At 42.3% G+C, this 26,849-nt stretch overlaps 2 protein-coding genes across 9 annotated transcripts in view; one reads left to right on the forward strand and one right to left on the reverse strand.

Annotated features, from left to right (window-relative positions):
- The window catches only part of INO80D (INO80 complex subunit D), a 71,826-nt gene extending 62,516 nt beyond the window's left edge, over window positions 1-9,310 (reverse strand). For 2 of the 8 annotated variants that reach the window (XM_047720861.1, XM_047720855.1), the window contains exon 1: window positions 9,026-9,240. The gene's annotated coding sequence lies outside the window, so the exon portion shown is untranslated. Of the gene's footprint in view, window positions 1-3,533; window positions 4,944-8,311; window positions 8,444-8,572; window positions 8,670-9,025 lie in introns of those variants that run through there. The other 6 variants (XM_047720856.1, XM_047720862.1, XM_047720863.1 and 3 more) reach the window with 6 other exon arrangements.
- On the forward strand, window positions 3,369-10,136 carry LOC125095510 (collagen alpha-1(I) chain-like). The gene is made up of 5 exons (XM_047722008.1): window positions 3,369-3,476; window positions 4,068-4,141; window positions 8,059-9,078; window positions 9,234-9,788; window positions 9,896-10,136. The coding sequence occupies exons 1-4, from the start codon at window positions 3,369-3,371 to the stop codon at window positions 9,241-9,243; spliced, it is 1,212 nt and encodes a 403-aa protein (XP_047577964.1). The 3' UTR covers window positions 9,244-9,788; window positions 9,896-10,136.
- Window positions 10,137-26,849: the final 16,713 nt, after the last annotated feature.

Genomic DNA, 26,849 nt, shown 5'->3' on the forward strand with positions numbered 1-26,849 from the left:
GGCCCGATCCCAGGACCTTGGGATCATGACCTGAGCTGAAGGCAGAGGCTTTAACCCACTGAGCCACCCAGGCACCCCCTAAGCTCTACTTTTTAACACATGATCAGCATCACTTCAAAGAAGAAAAAAATCCTAACCATACTCAACTTATTAACAGCAACTGCAGATATGATCTTCAGCTACGGAAATAACTTGTTGGGAACATAAGTGGATCTATGCTCCCTTAAAGAGAATGCAAGCAATTAAGCACTTCCGAGCAGAGCAGAATACACACCCTTATTTACTACCAAAAGGCAAAAGTAACCATTACTGAGAGTAGTCTCAAAGAATGAGTATTTTCACAGCAAACATGTCCATATACTGGAATTCAAGAGCAGGAAATAATGGACAGGTGTAAGATCTTAAAAACTCCTTCCTAGGAGCATCTGGGTGGTCAGTCAGTTAAGTCAGTTACACACCTGCCTTCGTCTCCTTCAGGTCATGATCCTGGGGTCCTGGGATGAAGCCCAGTGCTGGGCTCCCTGCTCAGCGAGAAGCCTGCTTCTCCCTCTCCCCCTGCTTGTATTCTCGCTCTCAATCTCTCTGTCTCATTCCAGGGTCCTGGGATCAAGCCCCGCATCAAGCTCTTTGCTCAGGGGGAGCTTGCTTCTCTCTCTGCCTCTGCCTGCCACGTTGCCTGCTTGTGCTCTCTCTCTTTCTGACAAATAAATTAAAAAAAAAAAAAAAAAAAAGGCAACCTATCGTTTATTATAAAAAATAAAAATTATTAAAAATATCTGTCTCTCGGGGCGCCTGGGTGGCTCAGTGGGTTAAGCCTCTGCCTTCAGCTCGGGTCATGATCTCAGGGTCCTGAGATTGAGCCCCGCATCAGACTCTCTGCTCGGCGGGGAGCCTGCTTCCCCCTCTCTCTCTGCCTGACTTTCTGCCTACTTGTGATCTCTCTGTGTCAAATAAATAAATAAAATCTTAAAAAAAATATATATATATCTGTCTCAAAAAATTTTTTTTTAATTTTGAAAAAGTTAGAAGAAAACTTAAAAAAAAATCTGTCTCTCAAATGAATGAATAAAATCTTAAAAAACAATAACGATAGTAACAACAAACCTTCCTTGATATTCTATGCTGAATTTAATTGGAAAATAAAATGATTCCTTTCCATAGTTTTTTTCTTTGCAGATACGGAGGAATAAGACATTAGCAGGGAGAAATGGAAGACAAGCTTTTAACAAAAGCAACCTATGGCCCTTTCAGTCTCCCACAGCAACACATAAACCAATCTGACCAAAATATGAACATTATTCTCTTTGGGACTGCCACTGTACCACATCCATGTGGAAACTCTGTGTGTTCTGACTGTTCTTTTGAGTCTCGTGTTTCAGAAGCATGTTCATTTCACTGCCACAGCATTTTCCCCTAATTGCTACCTGTAATTTTATATTCTACCCCCTTTTAAGAGCTAGACCAACAACATACCTTACAATTTTTTAAAATCCAGCACCTAAATTCCCACAATGTTAGCTTTCTAATATATTTAATACAATAAAAAAAAAAAAATTACTTATCCCGAGTCATATACTCGCAGGTCTTAAAAAACTTGTCTCCCCATTTTAACTTACTTCCGAAACAAGTTTTAATTCAACTTCTTGGAGCTCAAACTCATAATGAGATACTAAATAGCTGAGTACACTCATTAAAAAAACAACAACAAAAAAACTAACATCCCACATACCAATGTAAAAAGTGGTAAAATTAGACTCGGAAGTGATGAAAATCTGCCTATTGATGTGATCTGAAAACAACGATCAGGGAGAAAATTGCCTATCACCTGTAAACATAGATAATACTCAGCATAATTAAAGTTCAAAATAAAATATTTTAAAATAAACCAAGTGCTTACTGAATATATGTTTTGTGACAAATACTGTGCTCCAACAGCGCTGTACAAATAAGTCTGCATAATGAACTGAAATTAAATAACGGCCTGTACACTAGTTGAGTTCCTTAGCTGATTCATTAGAAAGGTAAGGACAGTTTCTGCAGCAGCTGGGGAGGGCACTCTTCGGCTCTAGTGGGGATCAGAGATGGTGCTCCAATCTGGTTCTGCTAATTACTAGGTGTGTGACCTTGGGCAAATTATTTAGGTTCCAGTTTCCTCCTATGTAAAGAGAGAACTGTAACAGCATGTACCTCATTGAGTCGTTTAGGAGAATTAAATTAGGTATTTCATGAACCATACTTAGCATGGCACCCAGCACATAGTAATCACTTAATCTTAACTACTATTAAAAGCAGTAAGTAGTAGTTTATTGGTATTATCATTTTAATCTAGAATCTGCTCTCTCCAGCGGCTAGTGCTTTTCTGAATGGTACAGGGTAATTCTCCATTAAGTCAGGCCCTCCCACCTCCTTGGGGCTTGAGTAACAGAACCACTAAGAATTGTTTCCTATAATCTATATTAGGAACCCAATGTTAAAAGTATATTTTTTACATTTTATAGAGCATCTATATAGTGATGGTAAATACCAATGAGAAGCGCTTGATTCGGTTACAGCATTGATGAACTCCATTTAACTATCCTTTACAACAAATGCTGAATTCCTATCCATGCCACAGTCACTCCCCATCATTACCGAAACCCTGTACTGCAGGACCAGAGGAAAAACTAAGTTATAGCTTTAGTCCTCAAAGTTCTTTCCTTCTAAGAATCTGAAACTAATGGTTTCTTTGTTGCTAAATTTCACATACACTTTTCCATCCTTATCTTACTTAACCTCTCTGCAACTTTGACACTGTTGACCACTTTCTCTTTCTTGAAAATCTCTCCTTTCTGGCAGCTCAGTGGCTTCCTTCTTCTTGCTTGCACCCTTAAATGTCCCTGTTCTGCAAGATTTTCTTCTTCTTAGTTTGTAGGGTTGCAAGATGAAATGCCTAAACGTGCCACAGGGGCCGGCCAGAGACAGACCGGCAAACTTTGCTCATCTAAAGGAGGCTCACTCAAACCAGCTCCAGCAAGTTGTCGGGATTAAAAAAAAAAAAAAAAAAAAAAAAGACAAGACAGAAAAAAGGGAAAAAAACACAGACCCAAGGTTTCTAAACCTTAGCCACTTTTCAGAAGTAGAAATCCAGGTTTCCACACAAAAATGCAAGCAGTCCATTAAACTGTTAAAACAAAGATGCCTGACCTTGACCAAGTAAATCTATTTCCTCATCTATGAAATGGCAGTGATGAAGTCACAAACATATAAAAAGTGAATCAAGCAAAACATTTCTACAGCCTTTCATTTGATCTTCCACTCTACATCTACCCCAAGACTATAGGTTATGAACCCAAGTTTCAAGCCACATGCAGAACTGTAAACATGCAAAAATGCATTCTTCTGGAGAAGAATCCACAGAGTTCATCAGATTTCCCCAGAAGATTAAGAACCAGACTAAGCCAAATGTTTCTGCTTCTACGGCTGCAGCTGTCATCCCTGTGAGGGTGATTCCCCCCAACAAGCCACGTCTGGCCAACCTATGCAGACCACTTTACCTCTGCGAGCAGCCTCTCCACTGACTTCTCTCCATCTCCACTGTCAATGCCATGGCCTCAGTTCAAACCTTCCATCTCTCCTTTGCAGCTGCCTCACTGGCCTGTTCCTTCCACTCTGTACAACTTGGATCCTCTAAAACGCAAATAATTTACTTGACCAAAGGCCTTCAGGGTCCACGTAGGAACATAAAAGGAATCCAAACTCCCTTGCCCACCAACACTCCTTAAGATGGGGCCTGGCAGACCTCTCCCCTCCCACTCTTTATTCCTATTCCTACTACTCCTACAATTTGCAACACAGAATACTCTTTTGTCCTCAGGCATTTATTCATAGGAGCAGGTCCCACCTCTTGGAATGCTTAACTCCTCCCATTCGCTTAGGGCAGAAACCCTTATTAAAGTCCAGAAATCCTGGAAAGTCCTTCTCCTCTTTAAGGCTTACCCCTAGGCCAGAATAAATAGGCTTTCTCCCTCCAGGCTAATCTATCCCTTATCATTCAATGATGAATGTCAGCCTTTTTTTTATCCCACTAGACTAAAAACTCCTCAAGGGCAAAGAACGTGTCTTTGTATAACAAGGCCACAGTGACCAAAAGGAAACTGATCTGGTGAGTGAATGGAACGGCCCTGGTTCTGGCAACTCCCATCATGCCTCAGGTAAACATCCCACCCTCCCCGGGTAGGCTGCCAAAGTCAAGAACTAGGGCTTCCTCAAAGCTCTGCGGCTTACACCCTAGCAGGCCTAGAACTCTCAAGTGTCAAAGGAGCAACTAACTACAAGTAAACCCGCCTTTCTTCCCCACGGCACTTACCAATCCTTTACATCTGCCAACTCACAGAATTCAACAGCTAGACCACCATGAGCTGCTGAGACTTCTAGGAATACACTGCCAACTTTTTACTGGCACAAAAACAGTTATTTGCCCCCATGAAGGTAATTATACTATTCTATCTGTACTCAAATACTTACTAGTATTAGTAATATCTGTGGAGCTAAGAACTTACTCACATTGAAAAAAACCTCACACCCAGAATAGTAAAAATCTTTAGAGGAAAATATTATATAAAAGTCATGCACCAGGCACCATTCTAGAAACTATGTATGATTCCAATCATTCAATGGCCACAGCAACCTAATGGAAAAGGTATTACTATCACCCCTTTTCACAGATGGAGAAACTGAGACTTAGTGAAATTAAGCAATTTGTCCCATCACAGGAGCTACAAGGCCAGCAAAAGAGCTTAGCCAACAGAAAACTACACAACACTGTTAAATGGGAGATCCTAAGATTGTGTTGCATGTACACACAATCACACTGAGAGAAAACACAATGAAATATGTTAACAGTGGTGAGTTACCTTCTGAGTGTGAAAAACAGGTCTGAGTGGGATGAATATGAGCCTGTATTAGTCAGAAAAAAGCAAACAAGCCAATAAGAGAGATGGTATTTAAATGGTTTTAATTAGGGGCGCCTGGGTGGCCCAGTGGATTAAAGCCTCTGACTTTGGCTTAGGTCGTGGTCCCAGGGTCCTGGGATCGAGCCCCGCATCCAGCTCTCTGCTTAGCCGGGAGCCTGTTTTCTCCTCTCTCTTTCTCTGCCCTGCCTACTTGTGATCTCTGTCTGTCATAAATAAATAAAATCTTAAAAAAAAAAAAAAAAGATGTAAATTCTTAAAAAAAAATTAAATAAATGGTTTTAATTAAAAAAGGGTAAGGTGGATTAGGGGAATCGTTAACCAGGACCTACTAAGAGCCAAGTTGCACATGGGCTATCTCATCTAATTCTTGCATCACAAATGTTGTATTTCCATTTTACAGATAAAGAAACCTATGATTAAGTAACCCACCCCCGTGGAAGAGCTGGGATCAGAACCCAAAGCCCAGTCCTGATGTGTCTGACTTCAGGATAACACCCTACAAATAAAATTTAACTGAGAAGTTGTTTAAAAACAAAGCACATTCTGGGAAAGAATCAGCCCAGGAAACCTGGCGTATTAAGTGAAGGTGGGAAAAGATAGAGAGGCCTAAGTTTTTAACTTTAAGCTTTAGTTAACTCCCGAAGTGTCTCAAAAGAGCGTTCTCTAGAAAATCAGCCATGACAGTGAGGACTCTGGGACAGACTCGTACATGAGGGGAGTGGGAAGGAGATTCCACTGCTGTTTGTTTTGCAAAGCAGAATGGCATTAGCATAAGTTACAGGGACTTAAATGTGACTCCATTGTATAAACTGCAGAGTATCTGCTTTGGGGACAATTGGCGGCCTCCAACCCAGTCTCACCTATTCATCTATTGTCTACAAGTCACCAGGTGTGTGGGGGGAGAAACGGGGTGTAGCGTGTCCGACAATATTGCTAACTGTATTCAGATATAAATGAACTCTCATTATTCATAACTGCTGTTCCAAACCTGGATAGTGAGAGCTATGAACTCTTGGGAAACATCTCAGGTGAGAATGAATGGATCAGCAATTTTTTTTTAAATGACATATTTAATTTTGAGTGCTCTGACTTCGAAATTTTAAAATCCATATAAACTAAAATCTCATTTCTCTAAAATAGTAGTGTTTCATTTTTCTAAAATGATTTTCTGAGGAAAATAGCTGGGGTGGGAGTATACAAATTTCCTTATACAATCTTTCAGAGGAAATAAAATGATTATTTCAGACTTATAAATTAAAATAAACATCTACTTTTGAAACTAAATATTTAATAGTGAAAAATACATTACCTTTGCAATTTAAAATTAATTCAGTATTTGCCCTGAAAGTCTTAGTTTCAAATAAAATGTAACTTAGAGGGGCGCCTGGGTGGCTCAGTGGGTTAAAGCCTCTGCCTTTGGCTCAGGTCATGATCCCAAGGTCCTGGGATCAAGCCCCGGGATCGAGCCCCGAATCGGGCTCTCTGCTCAGTGGGGAGCCTGCTTCCTCCTCTCTCTCTGCCTGCCTCTCTGCCTCCTTGTGATTTCTGTCAAATAAATAAATAAATCTTTTTAAAAAAAATGTAACTTAGAAAAATATCAAATCCTCCATTCCCTCAGGAGTAAAGTAGCCCACAAGTTGATTAAATTAGGAAATTATGTAGGTTTGGGAGAGGATCCTTTTGAAAGCTTAGAAAACTGAAGTCGACAATATACCTTAAAGATCTTAATTTATGGGGCAAAGAGATCTTCTTTTTAAATCCTAAAATGTTCTAGGAAAAGAGACTCACTGAATCATTTCTTCTATCCAACATGCTCTAAAAATAAGGGCGAGCTATAACAGAAGTAACAATTCTGGGTACACAAGCCTATGAAAATGTCTGAGTCAATACGCAATTTCAATTCATCAATAAAGTTAAACAACCATTAAATGTAATTTGCATTTTTGAATGAAATCCATACAACCTCAAATATCAAGCTTTCCTTAAGTAAAATGCTAACTGGCTGGGTATCTATCATTGTGGAGAAACAGAAGGAGTTTTATTTTAGGCAGACAAAAGGAAAAGAAAGCCACACTTAGTAAGAATCACAGAAGGAGTCTCACTTCCACGCCTGACAGAAGTCAGACCAAGTCATGGGTTATCTCTTGCTCTGCAAGGGGCAGCTTTTCACTAGGTAACAGTGCTCTAGGGTGTGTGTGGTCAGAATGTGGAACACCTCTGCCAGCGAACTACAGCCTGATACCAGGCAGGACACACGCACATACACAGCACATAATACCATAGGTCCACTAAAAAAAGAAAGGGGGGAAAAATAAAAGTGAAAGAGGAAAAATAACCTCCAAACTTGCCCACACCAGGGGCTGGTAGTGGGGCCAGAGGACATTAACATTTCCACTTCCATACTAAAGAACAACCAAAAGGAGGTTAAGTGTAACCACAGGAAACATCCCATCCCTGAAAACCAGGAAATCTAGATTTGGAAATTAAAGTTTTTGACTTTTCTTTTTTTTTTTTCTTTTTTGCAACTTTCAAAGCTCAAGGCACCAAAATAAAGCTAAAATTAAATCCGTTTAAACATAGAAAAAAAATTACCAAAACCACACTGTGTCAGCTATGTTCAGTTCCCTGAGGGGCTCTTCCACCGACCCTTCCGAGTTGTGGCAATAACAAGTTTCCTTAAAATCCCCATTTTCTATCTCTAGGGTCAAATATAAGAATATCACATAAATTCAAAGAGTTATTGTCAGAATAGATAAACTGCTCATCCTTAAACTGTAGACCTTGTTTCAGGAGCTGCCCTGCCCACCTCCTCTCCCTCCTCCTAAATTTTAATGCTTCCAAGCGTGCTGACAACCAGGGTCTCCCCCTTGGGTTCTGTTCGTGTGTCTGATTTACCAGACACTGACCAAATAGGGCAGGAAACTCCTACGTCTGGGGGCTGCTCCAGAAATCCAGCCCCCTCTAATGACAGTCTCCTCGCCGTTCCCTACAGTCTTTCCCTCTGCGGGGACCGTCCAGAAAAGGGGGCTTGAGACCCAAAGGAGTCCGGGAAGAAAGGAGGGGGGACGCTTAATCTGAAATGAACACCCCCGGTTTCTGGAGTAAGGGCTAAAAAGGCGATTAGGAGAGCCTACCCAGGAGAAATACCACCTGAATTTACCTCCTCCTCTCCCGCAGCAAAAGCCCAGTCACTAACTAATACGCTAAGAAAAATCCCTGGAAAACTTTTCCAAACGGGCAGAGAAGGCCCGCTCCCCAGCCTGTGGGGGCTCCAGGGGAACGGGCTGGAGTTTGCAGCCCAGGAAGGGCTCGCCGGGGAGTGGGGTGGGGCGCGGGCGAGGGGTACAGGGGCGGAGTACCTTCAATGGACAGGAACTGGCAAAGAGTTGCAAAATAGCCGAGTGCTCTCCCCCACGCCCTCGGGGGTCGCGGGCGCTAGGACCAGGGCTCCCCGAAAGGAGGGCAACCCCCAATTCGGGCCTAAAAGGAAACTTTCCGGGCCGCGGCTGCACCTGACTCCTCACCGCCCCTCCACCCCACCCCACGCCCGCCAGGCCGCCCGCCCCGCCCCGGCCTGGCCGCCCGGAGCGCATAGAGGGATAAATAAATTCAACTATTACCGGAATCGAGGGGGATGGGGGCGTCTGCGAGAGACCAGGGGAAGGGGGCGGAAGGGTGCCCATTCCCCACTCCTAGGCCCTGCCGCCCCCGTCCCGGCAACCCGGGCCTGCCGCCCCGCGGGGAGCCTCCCGGCCCGGCGCACGATCCGGCCCCGCAGCGCCGCCGTCCCGCCCGGAGGCCCCGGGGGAGCCGGAGGGGCGCGGGGAGGCCCGGGGTGTTGGGGCAGGGCGCGGCAGCCGCGGGGCCCGCCGGCCCGAGGCCTAGCCGGCTCCCCCCCAACCCCAAACGCCCGCCCCGGCCCACACCCCCACCCCGGCCCGCGCAGGCCGCGCTGCTCTCCCGGCTCGGGCCCCGGCCGGACCCCCGCCCGCCCGCCAGCCACCGCCGCCCGTGGGCGCCCCCAGGGCCCCGCGGCCCCCAGCCCCCGCCGCCCCGGCGCCGGCCCCTCTCACCCTTTCATTCTCTGCCCGGGGCCTGACGCGGGCCGGCGAATCCCCGGCCTCACGTAAGCGCGCTCGCCGCCCGCCCTGCCTGCGCGGCCCTGCCCGCCGCCCTACGGGAGCCCGGGGATGTGGGCCGGGCCTGGGGCCGCCTCTGCTTACCTTTCAGCTGCTTTTTTTTTTTCCTCCTTCCCCCCTTTTCCCTCGGCCGGGCTGACAGATCAGAGTGAGAGGCGCTGGCAGTGGACTAGGAAGCTCGGCTGCCGCTGCTACTGCTCCCCCCTGGGCTCCGGCGAGAGCCTTTCCCTGTCAAGCAAGAGGGGTGAGGATCATATTTTTATTTTGGAAACTAAAAAGTGCTCCCAGGGTCGGTGATTATTAAGGGGAAATCCCTGAATATACTCTCCAGCCAAGAAGGCAGGGCTGCCGGGGCTGCACAGAAGAGGCAGCAGCCTCCTACAGCACCACTACAGGCACTGCGAGGACATAACACCAGAGAGCCGCTCCTCTGCCCTCCGAAACGACAACTTTCCTACCATCTTGGAGGCAGAGGAAAGGGGGGCCGGGGGGAAAAGTGCACCCGCTCCCGATAAAGTACAAATTTCTACTTCTCATCTCTGGAAAAAAGTCCACACCGGCCGTCTACACCGGCGCCTGGGGGAAAAGGCGGGGAAGAAACTGGGGGTGCTTGAGAAACGTTTTCATTTGCACCACGGGGCAAAATGTTTCTGCATCTTCTGATGGAGAGAAATCTTTACAAGACACAGGTTTTCCGGTGATTATTGTTTTCTCTTGTCTATTTAATTTTTTTTTTCTATGTCGGGGGCAGTGGTATTTTATTTTATTTTATTTCAGGCTGATCGTGATTTTTCTCCATTGCAGATCCAAGTTCTGGGGCTGGTGGTCTGTTTATAAATTTGTACTTCAAGCGACTTCATAGCCACTTTATCTTCATTTGTCTGTTTATATTTTTTTCATGTATATTTACAGGTTGCCTTATATATAAAAATGTGTGTTATTTATTCCCCTCAAAACTGAGATTGCGAAAAGACAATTGTAAAGGGATGTCTTTTGTCTCCTTTTCTCAAAGCAATGTAAATAAAACCTATTGAGTGTCCAGAAAGGCTGGATACAGCTGTTTATTTTTCACAGTGCAAATAAAGGCAGAGATCACTGAGAGGTTAAATACAACTTAAGGGTAACTGACCAGATTTCTGGAAATAATTCTAATTCTGTTATGGTCTCCCCAGGAAGAAAGGTTACTGTAAAACTGGAAATAGATTTGGATTTAGCTTTAGATTTTCTTTAAGACTGCTTATTAAGAAACTGCTTATTATACCTAGATACTGGATTTTCTCATTGGATTCTTTAGATCTTTGGTGACTTGCACGTGTTGCTGCCCACTTTCTGTGTCACAGAATGGGAAAATGTGTGTTTTTGTTCAAGTTGCTGTGTTGTTCGTTTATAACTTCTAATGTGCTGCCGGCCTCTATAAATTACTTTTAACATATTGCAGTGGATGTCACGGGTCTACTTTTTTTAATGAGCAAAGCTTCGTAGGTAAGTGGGATCAGAGTTGCACAAAGCTGAGGTAGCACAGAGGTGAGAGAAGGGATCCGCCCCCTTGCAACAATTCCCACAGAACTCTTATTGGAGGAGAATAAATTCCAGAGATATTTTTCTATTTTTGCCAAGAAAGGGGAGAGTACCAAAAAATGACTAAAGGATCTTTTTGTGGGTTCTACTGGGAATGATGAATTGAATCTTAGACTAAAAGTTATTTTTCTGACATATGTTTGCTAACCTAGTGGGAATGGATTTGTAATATTAAGTGCCTCGAATCAGCAGAATATTTAATTTCTTTCATTTAAAATGTATTGCAAAGCACTTAGAAATAACTGATGACTCCACTTAAAAATGTTTCTTCTTTTGAGCGTCCAAATTTAGAAATTCCCATGTTAAAGTGAGTTCAGATAATGCATATATCAAATACTTATTATTTTCATGTTTATCTTTATCATCTTTACCATCTTTATCATCTAAATTTGAATACAGTACCTGAATAGTCTGGGTTTTCTTTTGTGGGCTGCTTTTTTTTTTTTTTTTTCTCGTTAGTAGAAAAATCAAAAGTTGTGGGGCCTGGGTGGCTCAGTTGGTTAGTGGCTGCCTTCAGCTCAGGTCATGATCCCGGGGTCTGGGATCTGCTTGATGGGGAGCCTGCTTGGAGCCTCTTTTCTCTCTCCCTCTGCCACCTCCCCCTGCTTGTGCTCTCTCCCTTGCTCTCTTACTCTCAAATAAGAAAAATCTTAAAAACAAAAAAAGTAATTAAAGTAAAATTAACTGATTCTTATCTTGGAAACCTCACTGGGAAGTTGTATTTTATTTACAAGTTTTTAAAAAAACATTTGGAGATCAAACACATTGGTCATGACAAGGAAATTACTTCCCTTAACATGGAACCCTAGTGGACTTGAAAAACGGGTTTCGAACTTGTTCTTCTATATGATGTGACTTTATAGGTATGCTTTGCATTTTTCAAGAAATTAAGATGTGTTCACTTTAAGCTGACTGCACCCTTTTATGCAATCCCTCTTGTGTCCCATAAACTTATTTGCACAATAGGGATATGGGATATGATGCATAATCTTAGTATTTCAGTGTCTTTCTCTTTATAAAGCTTGACTTGTACATGGCTATAATCCATGATACTTAACCACCAGCTGCAGACTTGGGGAATTACAGCCTGACCGAGAAAGAAATCTCATTATGTTTGCAATATCGGTGAATTTGATTGGTCAGTGTTTCAGTTGCTCATTGAACTTGTATTAGGAGGTGTGTCTCCGTAATTCCTAGTAGCTGCAGGTAGTAACAAAACTACTGACCTAACTGGGGCGCCTGGGTGCCTCAGTCAGTTAAGTGTCTGCCTTTGGCCCAGATCATGATCTCAGAGTCCTAGGATACAGCACCCCCCTCTTTAGACTTCCTGCTCAGCAGGGAGTCGCTTCTCCCTCTCCCTTTACCCCTCCCCCAGCTCATGCCCACACTCCTGCATGCTCTCTCTCAAATAAATAAGTAAAATCTTAAAAACAAAAACAACAACAACAACAAAAACTGGGCACCTGGATGGCTCAGTGGGTTAAGCCTCTGCCTTCGGCTCAGGCCATGATCTCAGGGTCCTGGGATGGAGCCCCACATCAAGCTCTGCTCAGCGGGGAGCCTGCTTCCCCCCCCACCCCGCTTCTCCCTCTGCCTACCTCTCTGCCTATTTGTGATCTCTCTCACTCTGTAAAATAAATAAATAGAATCTTAAAAAAAAAAAAAAACTGCTGACATAATTAACCTTAAATAACCCTATTTTTGTGCCCCCCCCAAAAAATCCCAAAACTCAAATTTGGCTAATATTATTGAGCCCCAACTGCATTTTGGTAACCTTGCTGGACACTTTATGTATGTGCTCTCATGTAATGCCCCCAAAAGCTACAAACAGCGTTATTTCTCCTTCTTTGCTCTCCTCCTCCTCTTTCTCTTTTCTTCATTTAAATACAGTTGGGATAACTGTCTATACTTTCAAGGGGGTGTAGACCTTCTTGGCCTTAAAACTTTCTAAGAAGATTTCAAATTCTCCTTGTGCTCTAGAATTGCTGAGGTGCCTACCACAGCTCTGTGTTCTGTATCTGGAAATGCTAGATTTCTGTCCTATGCCCTCTGCCAAAACCAAATTTTGAGTAGCCAGCAATCGGAACCCTCGTTAGTGACAACCAGGGGCCTATTTCACTTTCCTGGGGTCTAGTAACTAAGTCTATGTTATTTTGAGGAATGCAAGTTGTCAGCGAAATAGCACTGTGAATAAGAGAGGAAAAAATTAACAGTGTATGTTGTGAAGTACTAGCATAATTAGAAGTGCTACCTATGGTTATAAGGTTATGCTATTTATTTTTTTAAGATTTTATTTATTTGACAGACAGAGATCACAAGTAGACAGAGAGGCAGGCAGAGAGAGAGAGAGGAGGAAGCCGGCTCCCTGCTGAGCAGAGAGCCCCATGCGGGGCTCGATCCCAGGACCCTGAGATCATGGCCTGAGACGAAGGCAGAGGCTTAGCCCACTGAGCCACCCAGGCGCCCCAGGTTATGCCATTTTATAAAGATCTAGTTAATGGATGACAGTGACCTGCAGGCATGAATGAATGCCAGAGTTTGACCAAAATGATAGTTGAAGCAGTAGTGTCTTATTTATTCTGTTACTGTGCCTTCATTTCACAAGCAGTTTGGCCTCTCGTTGAAATAGAAAATGTTTGACTTAATTTAATATTTTTGCTATATTAGAGTCTTTAACTGATCTATTTAAGTATTAATTATTTTAACCTTGTAAAAATTAGCCACCTTATGATGAACACTTAACTGTGAAGTCATTACAAAAATACCACCTATATCCTTAAAAGGTCTCGTCCATAGATTGTGTGGATTTAAAATGAAAGATTTATGCATGTTTAATAATATTACATGTCTTTAAGCAATAAACCTATGCCTTTGTTGGCAAATGTTTGCTGACAGAATCAAGTATTTAAAAAGACACTGACAGCAGACGTGGTTATACAAATTATACATGGGGTTTTTTTGTGGGGGGGATAAGGGCATGTATATAAACCTCCTCTCATACATTTCCAAAGACAGACGCTAAAGTCATCAGGAGTCCCTAGCCAGTGTAAAAACTCCCAAGGAGGTAAAAAGGTAGAAGTAGGCTATGTGTACAGAGCCTAAAAGTTTTCAAAACCACACTATTATGATGGCCATAGACACAATTTTTTTTTCACTTTAAGCATTTCTGTTTTGGAAACATTTGTTGGTAATGTTTCTATCTAAAACAAAGATCCAGTTTTATTGTGGTTACGGTGCCCTGCAAGAAAATGTTTCTGAGGCAAGCGTAGTTGGCAGACATCCAGGTCATGGTTTTAGATTATTTGAGTATGAAATTTCTGTAATATAGATTTAGCTGTAGTCAAAACACACACGATCAGGTCGTCTTCACGTTCTAACACCTAATCCAGGGGCACTGAGACCTGGAAATTCCTACCTGATGCCAAGACAGAAACCAAGAAAGTCTCCCCCTTGCCCCCCGACAAGCCCCAAAAGATACCCCCTCCAGGAACCCATTGGTCACTGGCAGCACCAGGGGCGGGGTGTGTCCCTAGTGCCATCTAACTGTCTTCTCACGCTTTCGGCGAAGAATGTAACCTCCTAGCCCAGGCTGTCGGCATTCTGGAGACGTTCCGTGGACTACCAACTCTAACCAGAGTTGTGTAAGTAATGATCAGTAAAAAAGAACATCCAAAAGCAGTATTAATAATTGGATTTGAGTACAATTATAAGTGATTATCAACCTTTTCTAGAATTAACAATGAAAAACTGTTCCAAAAGTGCTGGTTAGTTAAAACATCGTAGTAAGAAGAGAAATCCATTGAGTCCTCAGAATAACAGGCAAAGGTCAACACAAAGATTACAGTGTTCATTTCTGCTACATTCCTGGTAAAGCTAGCTTTTGTAGACCCACTGGGAACTTAACCACTATTTCCATGGGAAAATAAATTCTAGGTTCCAAACAGCTAATGGACAGTGATGTTCTGGAACACGTTCATTAATAACTTTGAACTTCCTGTACTGTATGTGATGTCTTTGCCATATATTTGTTATAGACGGCCAGGGTTCAATAGTGAGGGTGGGAAAAAAGGGAAATTCTCTCATTCAGTTAAAGTAAGGAATTACGATTTTTTTTTAATATTTTTTAAAAGATTTTATTTATTTCTTTGAGCTAGAGATCACGAGCAGGAGGAGAAGAGTAGAGGGAGAAGCAGACTCCCCAGTGAATAGGGAGTCGATGCGGGACTCATCACAACCTGAGCCAAAACAAGAGTCAGTCACTTCACCACCTGCGCTGCCCAAGGCACCCCACTAAGGAGTTACTCTTAACACGATTCAAATAGCTTGATTCAAATTCGGGTGAGGAAGATTATCAAATTCTAAAGGGGTAAGGCCAGTTGTACACCAGGAGAGAAGACCTCAGTAACCAAAAATTATACTTTTTACCTTAACCGTATACATTGCTGTTTCTGTTCTGTGCATGTCTGGGTGCTATATGAGCTTACAAGTAGGTATTTGTATTTTTGCTTTATTTACTTATTTCTTTATTGAGAGAAAGAGGAAGACGAGTGAGAGAGCATGAGAGAGGAGGTCAGAGGGAGAAGCAGACTGCCTGTGGAGCTGGGAGCCTGATGTGGGACTTGATCCTAGGACTCCGGGATCACAACCTGAGCCAAAGGCAGAGGCTTAACCCACTGAGCCACCCAGGCGCCCCTGCATTTTGCTTTATTAAGGAAAACCAGAAAGAGAAAGAAATGAGGGGACAGAAGTCGGTAAGATTCTACTAAAAATGATCCAACCTCGTCCTTCTGTTACGCTGATGCTGTTCTTTGCCGCACACAGCAAGTCGTGGCCATTCTTGTCTGGATGCCCCCGTTCCCACTCTGCTTTGATGCCTTGCTCAGAATCGTGTCCCCAAAGTTTTCTGATGCCACCTGAGTCTACAGTGACCTTGTTGTTATTTTAATGCCTTGAGTTGTTTTCTAGGATTTGGGGGGTTTTGTTTGTTCATTTGTTTCCACGTGTGTTCCTCTGGTGCAAAACAGCGTGAAGTGGTTAGGAGCCCAATCTCCTGTCAAGGCCATCTGGTTCGGGAACTTGGCTTTACCACTTTCCTTGGTAGTGTGATGCTGGGCAAGCTTTTAACCTCTCAGTTTCCTCATTTGTCAGAATGAGAATAATAAGAGCACCTACGTTACTGTATTATGGTAAGGATTAAGTGGCACAGTACATGGAAGGCCCAAGGCAGGGTCTCCAGCCGTAGTAAGTGCTGTGTAAAGTCAGCTGCCCTTTTTGGTTGCTTGCCAGTAAACACCTTACCCGCAGTATGGCTCCAGGTCAGGGAGTACTGTTTTGTTACTGTTTTGTTTTGAAACACTACCAAGACAGTGGGTTTAGCAGCACTAGTTACAAGTTGACCTCAACATAGGAAAAGATGAAAGGAGATTAAGATTATGGCATACTAAATATCTACGTTAAAACAGAAATAGTCCATTGATTTTTTTTTTCCAGGTAATCTCCATACCCATCGTGAAGCTTGAACTTACAACCCCAAGATCAAGAGTCTCGTGCTGTAACAACTGAACCAAATGGCCCCTCCAGGTAGCTTTGAATACCCAGATAGTTGACAGTCTACAACAAAGAATTTTAAGTTTAGCTGAGATCTTGGTGTCCCTCAGACTCAATCAAGGTGTTAAATATAAAATGGAGTACAGGAAAAGTACTCACACAATGCACGACAGAATACTGTGACCAGTTAAACCCTCTTTCATTAGCCATTCTAAAGAATGAGAAATGCATCTAAGTTTCAGTATGAGGTATTGAAGAAAGATTGTTCTGACAAGGAAGCATAAAAAAAAAAAAAAGAAAAAAATTTTTTAAGATTTATTTATTTTATTTGAGAGAGTGAGCTTGGGGGGCATGGGCAGAGGGAGAGAGAATCTTCAGCCGACTCCATGCTGAGCCCGGAGCCCCAGGCAGGGTTCAGTCTCATAACCTAACGACCTAAGCTGAAACCAAGAGTCGGATGCCCAACCGACTCCACCACCCAGATGCCCCTGATTATGAAATATCTTCAGAAAGGGCCATCCCATAAAGGAAGCAGTGGATGTTTGACACGTATAACATTTCCAACTAACTGCATTATCAGACAGCTATTAGTTAATTGTTTTTAAAATGCAAATACAGGGGGGCGCCAGGGTGGCTCAGTTGGTTAAACAGCTGCCTTTGGCTCAGGTCCTGATTCCAGGGTCCTGGGATCGAGCCCCGCATTGGGCTCCCTACTCAGCAGAAGGCCTGCGTCTCTCTCTCCCTCTGCCTGCTGCTCTTTTTACTTGTGCTCTCTCTCTATTCTCTGTCAAATAAATAAATAAAATCTTTAAAAAAAATTTCAAATACAGTGTTAGGTTAAAATGTGGGGCTCAGGAAACCATGTGTGACTCCCATAGCTAATATTTGTTTTGTAGCTATAAAAATGGGCAAGTTCCCTAGACTGTAAAGCGTCAGTGCCCTCTTTCTTTTTTTTTTTTTTTTTGACAGACAGATCACAAGTAGGCAGAGAGGCAGGCAGAGAGAGAGGACGAGGAGGCAGGCTCCCTGCCGAGCAGAGAGCCCGAATGCGGGACTCGATCCCAGGACCCCGGGACCACGACCCGAGCCGAAGGCAGAGGCCTTAACCACTGAGCCACCCAGGCGCCCCCAGTGCCCTCATTCTTAAGACAACTGCTTGAATAAGAGAATTTATAGGACCATATGTAGTATACTGTCTGACACTTAACAGCCATTCCATAACTGAACATTTCTGTTTCTTTTCTCTGAATTCATAGAAAGTGACTTTAATCAAAGTAGGCCTTTAATTAGAAAACTGAGAAGGGGCCTTGCTCTAGAATTGATTTTGAAAGTATTGAAGAACAAATAACATATTAGTTAAACCCTATTTACATACTTATTATTTTCTTGGAAGATTTGTGTGAGATTTCTCTGTGATTGAAGAGTACTTGAGTAAATGAAAGTTTAATTTTTAAACTATATATTTTTCCTGTAAGACAGCCTTAGCCAACACAGAGCCACAAGCATGTAGTCACTGTGCTATATGCCCAGACTCCTAGCACTTGGCTCTAACCGAAAATGATCACAGGGGTCTTCTTGTACAGGGTGCTAGGTGATACCCTGCCCGGAGAACTGACCTCAGCTCTGTGGCATATATTGTGTTTGAAACAGGGAACTTAAGAAATCAACTCAGCAGCTAATCACCTACTAAAAAAGAACAGAATGCTATAGAATAGAAAATATCCAGAGTCATTGTGGTCAAAGTTTATTTCATGAAACCGTTCTCTTCAGTTACAAACACATGTATGTGCCTTTATGGCGGCTTGGGACAAAAATTTGAAGAGCTCCCGGTATATCTTAATCAGGCTGAAATTTGTAGGATCCTGCAGTGGTTAAGGAGTGAACCAGAGAGGCCTTGTCCTCTCATTGGCTTTACAGTTGAGATATAGGATAAAGGTCTGAACTGGCCTGGTGGAAGAGGTAGAGCCCAAGCAGAACTTAAGACCACTGGGCTTAAAAATGTTAAGTTTCTTATTTTTTTCTCAACTGCTGGCCGAGCTAAACATGTTGAGGGCAAATCTGGCTGATGAGAACCCATGACGCTGGATCAGTTATGAAAACGCAGGTTTTCTGTGCAAGTTTACCTTGTCATACCTCAAAGGCGTGAAGAGGCCATTGTGTGGTCAAAGAATGAAAGAAAACCAGGAAACAGTAGGACTTCTGTAGTAGGAAAATAAACTGAACAGGGTTTTCATTAAAGTCAATGAAGGAAGTAGATCAGCTTGAACATTAAATTGTTTACCTGTAAGTCAAAGACGCTAAAATCTCAGGTGAGGTATTCAAGATTAAAGGAAGTATTTTTTCACAGCAGTAAGTTCTGACTGTGTAAAACTTAATTCAAAAGCTGAAATTTGTGGGGCACCTGGCTGGCTCGGTAAGTAGAGCAGGTGACTCTTGATGTTAGTGTTGGGAGTTCAAGCCCAACCTTGGATGTACAGGTTGTACTTGGATGTACTTTGAAATAAAATCTTTAAAAGAAAGAAAAAAGATGGAATTTATTGCAAAGATTAACTTGTAACAGTTGAAAATAGGAGACTCAGCCCAAATTGCTTAGCCTTCCTTCAGTCAGTGAGTGCTTGCTGGGCATGGCATTCAGGCTCTGTGGGGAAGTAAAATAGGGTACCCAGCTGGGTACAGGGAGGTAGAGTCTAGCTGCAAGGTGAGTAAGGTCAGGGAAACCCTGGGGAGCAAGCAAGGGCTCATAGTAGGGAACCGAAGGGGCAGAGCAAAGAGTTAAGCTGCTTTGGGTTGTCGTCGAAGCCCGCCTGGGTCGCTGAGGGACCCTGGGCCCCTCTCAGAGCCTCTTTCGCGCCTTCCGAAAACTGGTGAGAGTGCTTGTGTGGAGTCAAGAAGATATGTGGGAATCTCTAGCAGTCCTGGCACAAAGAAGATCCTAGATCAGTGTTTGCTGAATCTAAACGGAGGTTTTTACTTACCTGGGGCAGAGGAAGTGGTGTGAGGTAAAGCAGGAGTATGTCTTCTCTGTAGAATGACAGCGTATGTGCTGGAAAATAGTGGAAAATAAAGAAGTGGGGTAGGGCCCAGTTAAGAGAACTTTGAAAGCCAAGCTGAAAAGTTCGAGCAGATACAACAGGCAATAACCACTATTTATACTTAAGCAAAAAGGATCTGCTACTTAATTATTCAAGGAGTACCTATGAATCACTTATAGAGTGCTAGGCCCTGCAGTTAGGATATTGGGGAAACAGTAACCCCTGCCCTCAAGTGGCTTCCATCTGGCAAGGGAGAGAAGAATTATTGTTTTAGAGATGTTTTATTTTATACAAATCCCACTTTAAAAAATAAAACTTCTGCGGCACCTGGGTGGCTCCAGCCCTATATTGGGCTGGGCATAGAGCCTACTTAAGATATATATATATTTTTTCCATACATATATATTCCATGAAAGCTAGGGGCTTTTTCCTTTTTTAAAAAATGTTTTTAATTTTAATTTTTTTTTTAAACTAGGTTCCATACCCAGCATGGGGCTTGACCTCATGACCTCGAGATCAAGAATCAGATGTTTTACCAACTAAGCCAGCCAGCACCCTTCTTTTGATTTTTTTTTTAAGATATTTTATTCACTAAGCATCTAGAATAGTGCTTGCCGCAAAATCTGCACCGTATTTGTTAAATTAATGAATATTTAAGATTTTGAATTCTTAACCAGTTTAATGTCTTTGAGATGATTTTATAATTAGGATATGGCTCTTTGGGGCACCTGGGTGGCTCAGTCCATAAATCATCTGCCTTCAGCTCAGGTCATGATCTCAGGGTCCCGGATTCAAGCCCTGCTTTGGGCTTTCCACTCAGCGGCAAGTCTGCTTCTCCCCCTCCCTCTGGGATCTCTCCGGCTTTCATTCTCTCTCAGATAAATAAAATCTTAAAAACCAAAAAAAAAAAAAAAAAAAAAAAAGATATGACTAGTCTATAGGTTAAATGAGAAGCGTTCCGAGGAAGCAAATTTGGACTTTCTGTCAATCTCACTGAGAGTCTGAGGTGATTAGTAAAATAATACGTGTACAATTCTAATCATGCTAGTCCCTTGAGCATTATATTCCAACTGTCCATATTATAGTCTAGCTAAAACATCCGGGAGCTGTGCTTTTTCTATTGGCTATTTCTGTGGTACATTCTTTATTACTAAGACCACTTAAAGTGTATGCACACTGTATTTTTAAATGACTAATGTCACTTAATATTGAAAACTCTACAGGTTAAAAAGCAAAAAATACAATACAAGAGAATAGCCTGAGGTAAAAGCAAACATACAAGAGGAGAGAAATATGGTTTTCATTATAGCCTTTTGTGTGGAAACTCTGTAGCATATTTGAGGAAATATCTTTAAGTAGTCCCTCCCCCCATTATGTAGGACATGATCAATTATACCATCTGCTCCTCTAGGTAACTTGGCAGCTGTTAATTGACTAACATTATTCCCTGAGTTTTGCTGTAGCCATGGATGGTTCTAGAACATAAAAACGAGATTTGTGATACGTGATGGGGATAAAGGAGGGCACCTGTTGTAATGAGCACTGGGCAATGTACGGAAGTGATGAATCACTACATTGTACACCTGAAACTAATATTAAACTGTATGTTAACTAACGAATTAAAATAAAAACTTCAAAAATAAATAAGTAAATGGGAGGAAAAAAGAATAAATATTGACTGACTGGGAAGAACAAAGTAAATATTTACATAGTCATAAATCATTTTTGTTTTCCCAGAGGTTTTATGATGTTCTATATATCTGAATGTTTTCATGTATTAATGTATAGAGCAGAAGCAATTAAGTAATTTAATACCAACAGAATTTATACTTCAAATGGCGAAAGAATGGATCATCTCAGTTTGTGGTAAGATACCCAGATGCTTCCTGTTACTCTGTCCAGAACGATGTTAACATTAACCTCAGAGGAGGCCGTTAAGCCGGTCTTGAGCTAGAAATGGCAAAGCATCATGTTTCTGTCTGTGGAGGAAGGGGGGAAGAATCGTGTTACCCAAAATGTATGAGCAGCAAAGTTAGCGTAAGTTATACAATAATCACTGATGATGTGATAAATTATCATTCAGTCCCTACGGTATATGTCCATCTCTCTGAAATAAAGCTAACGAGCAATTTTAAGGACAGAGACTGCCGATACCATTCTTAGAATGCTCATGCAAATACCCCACAGGCCATTTGTCCGTTTCTTTTTCTTCTATTGGAAGAGGATTTCTATCTTTTCTGAGTCAAACTCTTTGAATGGTGTGTTACTGAATTCTTTTTTGCTCCCCTCTCTTTAACCTGACTGGAGTTCAGAAAATATCTGAAATGTTCATTCTTTTAAACTACAAAAGGGGCTTTTGTGTTTGTTGTTTATGCCAACTCCTTAATTTAAAGTAAAAGAAAAAAAGCAAACAGCAAAGCAGCAACCACAAAAAGCCTCCACAATGTGGGGCGCCTGGGTGGCTCAGTGGGTTAAGCCGCTGCCTTCGGCTCAGGTCATGATCTCAGGGTCCTGGAATCGAGTCCCGCATCGGGCTCTCTGCTCGGCAGGAAGCCTGCTTCCTCCTCTCTCTCTCTCTCTCTCTGCCTGCCTCTCTACTTGTGATCTCTCTCTGTCAAATAAATAAATAAATAATAAAATCTTAAAAAAAAAAAAAAAAAAGCCTCCACAATGTACTAAGTTGTCCAGATTTTCATTTTTGGATTATATCCATTAATAGTATTTGGTTTAGGGGTGCCTGGGTGGCTCAGTTTGCTAAGTGTCTAACTCTTGATTTCGGTTCAGGTCATGATCTCAGGGTGGCGAGATGGAAACCCACTTCTGGCTCTGTGCTGGGCATGGAGCCTGCTTAAGATTCTCTTCCTCTCCCTCTCCCTCTGCCTCTCTCCCCACGAACTCCTGTGCAGGCACCCTCTCTCTCTCTTTAAAAAAAAAAAAAAAATAGTATTTGCTTTCATTAATCTGTAACACTGCATCAAAATCATTACAATACTGAAGCATACTAAGTCTTCCAAAACACACCAACTCTTCCAAAATTGAGCTATCTTAAAAGAAAATAAAATGTGCTTTTCGTGTTACCTAACAATTAGAAAAACCAAGTTCTAGGCAAGTAAATTGCTTATAGTTACATAGACTAACCCAATTCTACAGGGAAATAGCTCCAGGTGTTTTGTCATATTTTTTGTTGTTGTTAACTATGGACTTTGTTCAGATTTCATCGGTTTACCACTTATGTCCTTTTTCCACTCCAGACACTCACTCTTTCCTTCTCTTTATGACCTCAACCTTTTAAAAGAGTACTGGTCAGTCATTTTGTAGAGTATCTTCCAATTTAGGTTTCATTTGGGTTTTCTCATGATTAGATGAGTTAATGTAGTTTTGGCAAGAAAATCACAGACACGATGTGTCCTTTTCAGAGCATCCTGTTGGGGCATGATGTTGAGATGTGTTATGGCTAGTTGTATAGTTTTCTTCTGCCACCGGAGTAAATCACCATAGACCCATTTATTATCTTTCCATTTCTAGAGGTGAGAAGTCCAGGCACAGGGCGGCTGGGCTCTCTGCCTCAGGGTCTCCCAAGGGTGAAATCAGGGTGTTGGCTGGGCTGCATTCGGATTTGGAACTTGTAGTCCTCTTGTTGGCTCACTCGGGCTGTTGGCAAAATTCAGTTTCTTGGTTATAGGACAGAACTGTTTCCTGGCTGTCTGGCAGCCAGGGATTACTCTCATTTCCTACAGGTTCCTCTCCAGTTCTAACTGATTGGCACTTCCATCTGTAAGGGCAGGTAAACCTCCTAGATAGCCCCTCTCATACCTCGAGTCTCCGATTTCCAGGCCCAGGTGTAAAAGGCCCTTATGGGACAACGGGGTGGCCCAGTCAGGTAAGCATCTGCCTTCAGGTCATGATCCCAGGGTCCTGGGATTGAGTCTCACATCAGGCTCTCTGTCAAATAAATAAAATCTTAAAAAAAAAAAAAAGGTAAGGAGGATGGAAGGAGTGAACAGGAATCTTAGAATTTTGCTTGCCACACTAGTGATTATTAATCTTGATTACTTGGTTAAGCTGGTGTCTTCAGGGTTTCTCCACTGCAGAGTTACTGTATTGTACTTGTAATTACAAAGTATCCTGGGAGACATACTTTGAACTATGCAAATAGTCTGCTTCTCCTCCAACTTTCCCATATTAATTTTTTAAGCGGTTTTATTTATTTGTTTTTTATTTAAGAGAGTGAGCACGAGTGGTGGGGAGGGGTAGAGGGAGAGGAAGAAGCAGACTCCTCGCTGAGCAGAGAGCCAGCCAGACTGGGGCTCCATCCCAGGACCCTGAGATCATGACCTGAGCTAAAGGCAGGCGCTTTACCGACTGAACCACCCAGGAACCCCTTTCCCATATTAATTTTAACATTCTTCAGTGGAATCGTCCATTCTCCTCCATGTATGTATGTATTTATGTATTAATTTATTTCATTGTGGCCTCATGAGAATACATATTTTATTTGAGGGGTTATAATCCATCATTATTTTGTTGTTCAACTTGTTCCAGCTTTAGCCATTAGTAGCCTTTTCAGATTAGTGTCTGTACCCTTTTGACATGCCCCCCAATCCTTGAGCACTTACTTCTTCACTTTCTGATATCAAAAGAAGCTGTGGATTCATCTTATCTTTTTTCCTGACCCAAACCCGAATAAATCGCTTTTCCAAGGATAACTCCAGTTGTAATCCAAGAGAAGTAGAGGTAAAGTTGCGTTTGTATTGACTTCAGATTAGGGCCTCCATAGGTTTGGTGCCGATTAACTAATGGATTAATTGAAATTTGCTTCCAAACAAAGTACTACAAATTTAGTGACTTAACACAGTTTATTATGTTACAGCTTTGCAGGTCAAAAGTCCGAAAGGGGTTTTACTGGGCTGAAATTAAGCCATCAGCAGGGTTGCATTCGTATGGAGGCTCCAGGGGATAAACTTTTCCCTTGTCTTTTCCAGCTTCTAGAAGCTACTACCTATGTACCTTGACTTGTGATGATCCCCTCCTACATCTTTAAAACCAGTGGGCACAGTGTCTCCTAATCTCCTCCAACTCCTGTCCTCCCGCCTCGCTCTTATTAGGACACTTCTGATTACATTGTCCCCAGCCAGATAATCCAGAATAATCTCCCCAACTCAAGATCCTTAACTTAATCCTATCTACAAAATCTGTTTTGCCATGTTGGGTAATATGTTCAGGGAATTAAGACATGGACATATTTGGGGGCTACTATGTAGTCTACCACATGAATATATTTAGACTAATATATATGGATTAGTGGGACAACCAGTCCACGTTAATCAGGCAAAAGGGGAAAAAAAAACATACACACACACACACATTTTTTTTTTTTTTTTTTAGAGAGGGAGAGAGAGAATCTCAATGCTCCATACCCAGGGCGGAACCAACACCCAGGTATCCAGCACAGGGCTTGATCTCACAACCCCGAGATCATGACCTGAGCTGAAATCAAGAGTCAGACGCTTAACCGACTGAGCCACCCAGAAGCCCCAAGGGAAATATCTTTTATTTATTTATTTATTTTTTTAAAGATTTATTTATTGGACAGAGAGAGACCACAAGTAGGCAGAGAGGCAGGCAGGCGGGGGGGGGGGGGGGGGTGGTGTAGCAGGCTCCCTGTGGAGCAGAGAGCCGGCTGCAGGGCTAGATCCCAGAACCGTGAGCCAAAGGCAGAGGCTTTAACCCACTGAGCCACCCAGGCGCCTTGGGAAATATCTTTTTTTTTTTTTTTTTGCCCATATGTTAATAATGATTTTATTTAACTTGTTATTAATGAGGGAACTTAGTAGGGTTTTTTTTAATTTTATTTTTTATAAACATATAATATATTATTAGTCCCAGGGGTACAGGTCTGTGAATGGCCAGGTTTACACACTTCACAGCACTCACCATAGCACATACCCTCCCCAGTGTCCATAACCCCACCACGCTCTCCCTATCCCCTCCCCCCCACAACCCTCAGTTTGTTTTGTGAGATTAAGAGTCTCTTATGGTTTGTCTCCCTTCCGATCCCAGGGAAGTATCTTTTTTTTTTTTTGGTCAGAGAGAGGGAGAGAGAGCAAGCACAGGCAGACAGAATGGCAGGCAGAGGCAGAGGGAGAAGCAGGCTCCCCGCCAAGCAAGGAGCCCGATGTGGGACTCGATCCCAGGACGCTGGGATCATGACCTGAACCGAAGGCAGCTGCTTAACCAACTGAGCCACCCAGGCGTCCCGGGAAGTATCTTTTTAATACCAGGTCCCCTTTTATTTTTTCTTCATAGCGCAGTAAGTCACCTTTTTATTATTTTATTTTATTTTAAGATTTTATTTATCTACTTGACAGAGAGAGACACAGTGAGAGAGGGAACACAGCAGGGGGAATAGGAGAGGGAGAAGCAGGCCTCCCACTGAGCAGGGAGCCATATGCAGGGCTCGATCCCAGGATCCCAGAACCCCTGGGATCCTGACCCAAGCTGAAGGCAGATGCTTAACGACCGAGCCACCCAGGCACCCCAGTAAGTCACCTTTTTAAAAATTGTAGTATGTTTGCAAATTTGTCTAACTCCTTCATAAAAATAAATGTCAGCAATCTTCCATTGGTAGGACATTGGTTTTGATTTGTCCTCCAGCAGGAGTGAAGAACTCTTGCTGATTTATCTATCCTGTGGATCTGTCTGTCCCCCTCCTTCCTTTGTCACCAAGAGCACAGAATTTTACAGGATCATACCCAGTTGTACAAGCAGTGATTATAATTTCCCGTGACACATTACTCTACGGACCAAAGAGCTCAGTTTATATAAACTGTAGGTACTTTGCTGGTTGGGAATTACTTTGCTGGAGCTAAATGAAAAAAATTAAATATTCTCTTCATACTGTCAGCTGTATCTGTGAATTTACTTTTGATTCATTTATTTATTGAGCAAATGTTTGAATACCTGACTCTGCAAGATAACTCAATAGATATTGGTGATGACTGTTACTGGGCATGAAATAAATTAGGATTCAAAAGAGGGTTTTTGTTTTTGTTTGTTTTTGTTTTTTGTTTTTTTTGGGACATTGCTTTTAGTAGCTAAACCTCAGGGAGCAGTTCGAGTATCTAATACTTATATACTTATTTTCTCTCTGGAAGCATATTTCTAAAGCCAAGCTTTTCCCATTCTTATTACTTTCAACTGACTAGAAATAAAATTTTTGATGTCAAATATTATGTGGAAAAAGCCATAATGCTTTCTATTCTAGTTCTAAACTATAGATTGGTTGCATACAAAATCACAGGTTACTAGGTACACATTTTATTTTTAAGTCATCTCTACACCCACTGTGGGGCTTGAACTCACAACTTCAGGATCAAGTTGAATGCTGTATCAACTGAGCCAGCCAGGCAGCCTTGGGTATACATTTTCAATCTTTCTTTTTAAAGGTGGAAATAACAATAACTAACACTTACTATGCACTTTATTCATGCTTAGTGCTTTACACACACTATTTAGTTAACTCTATGAGGCAAGTGTTATTATTATCCCCATTTCTTTTTTTTTTTGACAATTTGTTTTTGTTTTTGTTTTTTAATAAACAT

Source organism: Lutra lutra, chromosome 3, assembly GCF_902655055.1.
Source record: "Lutra lutra chromosome 3, mLutLut1.2, whole genome shotgun sequence".
Lineage (NCBI taxonomy): Eukaryota > Metazoa > Chordata > Mammalia > Carnivora > Mustelidae > Lutra > Lutra lutra.

Excerpts from the sequence above, each read along its gene's own strand:
- LOC125095510 (XM_047722008.1), top strand. The coding sequence starts at position 3,369 with ATGCATTCTTCTGGAGAAGAATCCACAGAGTTCATCAGATTTCCCCAG. Across the intron at positions 3,477-4,067 it reads CGGCTGCAGCTGTCATCCCT|ACTAAAAACTCCTCAAGGGC; the intron begins GTGAGGGTGATT and ends TTATCCCACTAG. Across the intron at positions 4,142-8,058 it reads ACCAAAAGGAAACTGATCTG|GGCTAAAAAGGCGATTAGGA; the intron begins GTGAGTGAATGG and ends TTCTGGAGTAAG.